Below are 2,903 nucleotides of genomic sequence, written 5' to 3'. Positions count from 1 at the left end.
GAAGAAGAAGAAGAAGAAGAAGAAGAAGAAGAAGAAGAAGAAGAAGAAGAAGAAGAAGAAGAAGAAGAAGAAGAAGAAGAAGAAGAAGAAGAAGAAAAGAAGAAGAAGAAGAAATAATACAGACTAGGGAGGGAGTGACATAAGAAATACCATTGGTAGGAGGCAAGCTTAGGTCCCTGGGAAAACCCAACCACTAACCAGAAACACGCATACCAGAAGGGCTGGTTGGCCTTTAGCCCACCCAAGCTTTGGTGGTCCTCTGTAATACCTTGCATCCGAGGAAACTGGGTCCTCACCTCCATGGCTCCTACCCACTATTAGGCTTCCTTAGAGTCTGCCCAGCCCTCCCACAGGCAGTGCCCGGCCCTGGCACACAGACTTCAGTCAAAGGTTCTTCATGCTCTGCTCCTCCATCGCCTATCTGGGCACAGGTGGCCTTGTCCATTCCAGGCCACCACCCACCTTCCTCACTGAGCAGCCTTCCATGGGCAGGTCCTCCCCATGCAGATCTGCTGCCTCCTCAGCATCTCCTTCAAACAAAACAACAGCAAAAGTCTGCAGCCTGGCCTGGGTGGGCCCTCAGATATCTCGCTCATATTCTCTCTCTCTCCCTCCATCGCTCTTTTCTCATGCCCTCATCAGCACCCAACACCCTAGGGTTCAGTTATCCACAAGGGACTGGCTAATTCCAGCCACCTCCTGTCGTTCCTTGACCTGGTGCACCCTCTCCTGTCTGTTCCACGCCCCCCCAAAGATCGCCTACTCTGAGATGTAGGCCCTACTCTGACTCAGCCCCTAGTGAATGCTACCCAGTTCCTACTAGGTAGAAGTGTGAGAAGTACCTGGAAGCAGACCCTCCCTGTGTCCAACTCCTGCATCTCCGGAGGAACACTCACCACCGTGGGACGTCAACCCAAGTTTCCTAAAAGAGTTTGTGAACTGAATGAAGTCTCTTCACTCAGTATCTTCTAGATAGCCTGAGGTCACTCCATGAGCCAGTGTAACAAGAAGGAATTGGTGGCATCCCACAATGGTTAGGAAGGTCCTCTGGGGCTTCCTCTCCATCAACCCCATCACTAGCAGGGAGCCCCCAGGGTGCAGGGAATCGAAGCTTTTGCTTTTATGAAACACTAAATGTTTTCTCTACTAGAGAGATTCAGGCCGCCATGAAGGTGCTTCACGTCGGACCCAACTAAGGTTTGGAACAGGACGCGTGCTCCAAGGTCAAAGAGGGATTAGACAACAAAGATTTGTCAAAGCAGTGACCTGAGGTGGTCCCCAGGGGCCCCTTCCCCCTCCCATAGTGACATCTGCCTGCCCTGATACTAAGGAATCCTCCAGATCTGTCCCTCTGCGAGTTGTCAAGGTGACTGGCCACTTCCTGGGTCCTGAGTCGGGGGGGGGGGGGCCGGAGATGGAAGGCTGAGCGCTTACCCTCCAAGGCCGCCTTCCAGCTGGTGCTGCCCTCGTAGCCCGACCCGGATCGCCTCAGCAGCCCCTCTGGGCCACGGGCCTCTGCCTCCGCTGGAGAGCGCGGCCTGGGCGCAGCGGGCGCTGGACGAGCTGCGGGGGGCGGCGGGCGGGCGCGCGCGGGGGGCTCCCGGGCCGGCTCCATGCCGCGACGCGCGCGCGCTCCTGCACCCGGCAGCGGAGCCCGGTCCCACGCGCACTCCGCGCTGCGCGCGCCCCGCGGGCCCCCCAGGCCGGCTCGGTACTCCGGGACCGCGGCGTCCGCAGGCCGGGGCTGAGCCCGGCTCCCCGCGCCGGAGACGCTCAGGTCCCCGCCGTGCGCGCCGCAGCCTGCGCGCCGAGCCCCGCGCGGGGGAGGAGCCCGGGCTGCGAGGGAGCCGCGACCGCGGGGCGGGGTTGCGGGGAAGGAGGACAGCCCAGGCCACCGGCCCCGCCACCCGCTCCCGCACAGCTGTGAGCCAAGGTGCTCCTCCTCCAGAGTCAGCTGCTGGGCATCTTCTAAAGTGGGGGGAGTTTCCCAAGACAAGGACCTGGGAAGGCTGCTCCTGGGGTGCCTTGGAGGCAGAGAACAAGGATGGGGCTGGGACTTGCCCCCCAGACTCTCAGTAGTTAAGAGAAACATTCCGCAGCACTGCCAAGGTCCAAGGGGACAGGGCCAAGCAACACTGCAACCAGAGAGCCATACCGACCATCTATTACGGTTCAGGGACTTTTCTCCACATTTTGGTTTATGTGTGACTGTTGCACATAGAAGCCGGAGGTCTTCATTGGGTATATTCATTCTCCACTTTTATTTTTATTTTTAAATATAGGCTATCACTATGCAGCCCTAGAACTCGCTATGTAGACCTGGATGGCCTCTGACTCATAGCCTGCCTCTGCCCCTCAAGTGCTGAGATTAAAGTCATACACCTCCACACTTGATACCATCTTTTTTTTTTTTTTTTTTTTTTTTTAACATGAGCCAGGTTCCTTCATTCAACTTGGGGCCCACCAATTCAACTAAAGTAAGCTGGCCAACCTGCTTTATGGATAGGTCTGTCTCCCCACCCCACCTCCCACTCCCCGCTGCTGGGTTAGCTGCTCGACGCCAGCCCAACTTTTACTTGGGTACTGGGGATCTGAACTTAGTCCTTAGGCCTGTGCCACAAGCACTTTACCTACTCAGTCATTCCCTCTGCCTCTCTTCTGAGAGTTTTGAGACTGAATCTCACTTATAACTCAGGCTGGCCTGGAGCTCGCAGTAGACCAGGCTAGCCACCAGCAACTGTCCCCATGCCTCTTCCTCCCAAGTGCTGGATTACACTCATGTGCCATCACAATTTAGCTAAGCTGCAGGAACTTGTCACATGTCCCAGCCAGCTGAGAATGGACTTAAGGAAGCCCAGGGCACAGCTGGGCATGGGTGCCCAAGCCAGTCATCCAACTGCTTG

General features: G+C 56.8%; 1 protein-coding gene across 1 annotated transcript in view; it reads right to left on the bottom strand.

Moving 5' to 3' along the window:
- Clec2l (C-type lectin domain family 2 member L) overlaps positions 1-1,777 on the bottom strand; it is a 17,965-nt gene extending 16,188 nt beyond the window's left edge. Inside the window, exon 1 of the mRNA XM_021191560.1 lies at positions 1,435-1,777. Coding sequence (XP_021047219.1) covers positions 1,435-1,615 — 181 coding nt within the window. The 5' untranslated portion in view covers positions 1,616-1,777. The remainder of the gene's footprint in view (positions 1-1,434) is intronic.
- Positions 1,778-2,903: the final 1,126 nt, after the last annotated feature.

The sequence above is a fragment of the Mus pahari genome, chromosome 2 (assembly GCF_900095145.1).
Source record: "Mus pahari chromosome 2, PAHARI_EIJ_v1.1, whole genome shotgun sequence".
Lineage (NCBI taxonomy): Eukaryota > Metazoa > Chordata > Mammalia > Rodentia > Muridae > Mus > Mus pahari.
This window is presented reverse-complemented; position numbering and strand designations above follow the sequence as displayed.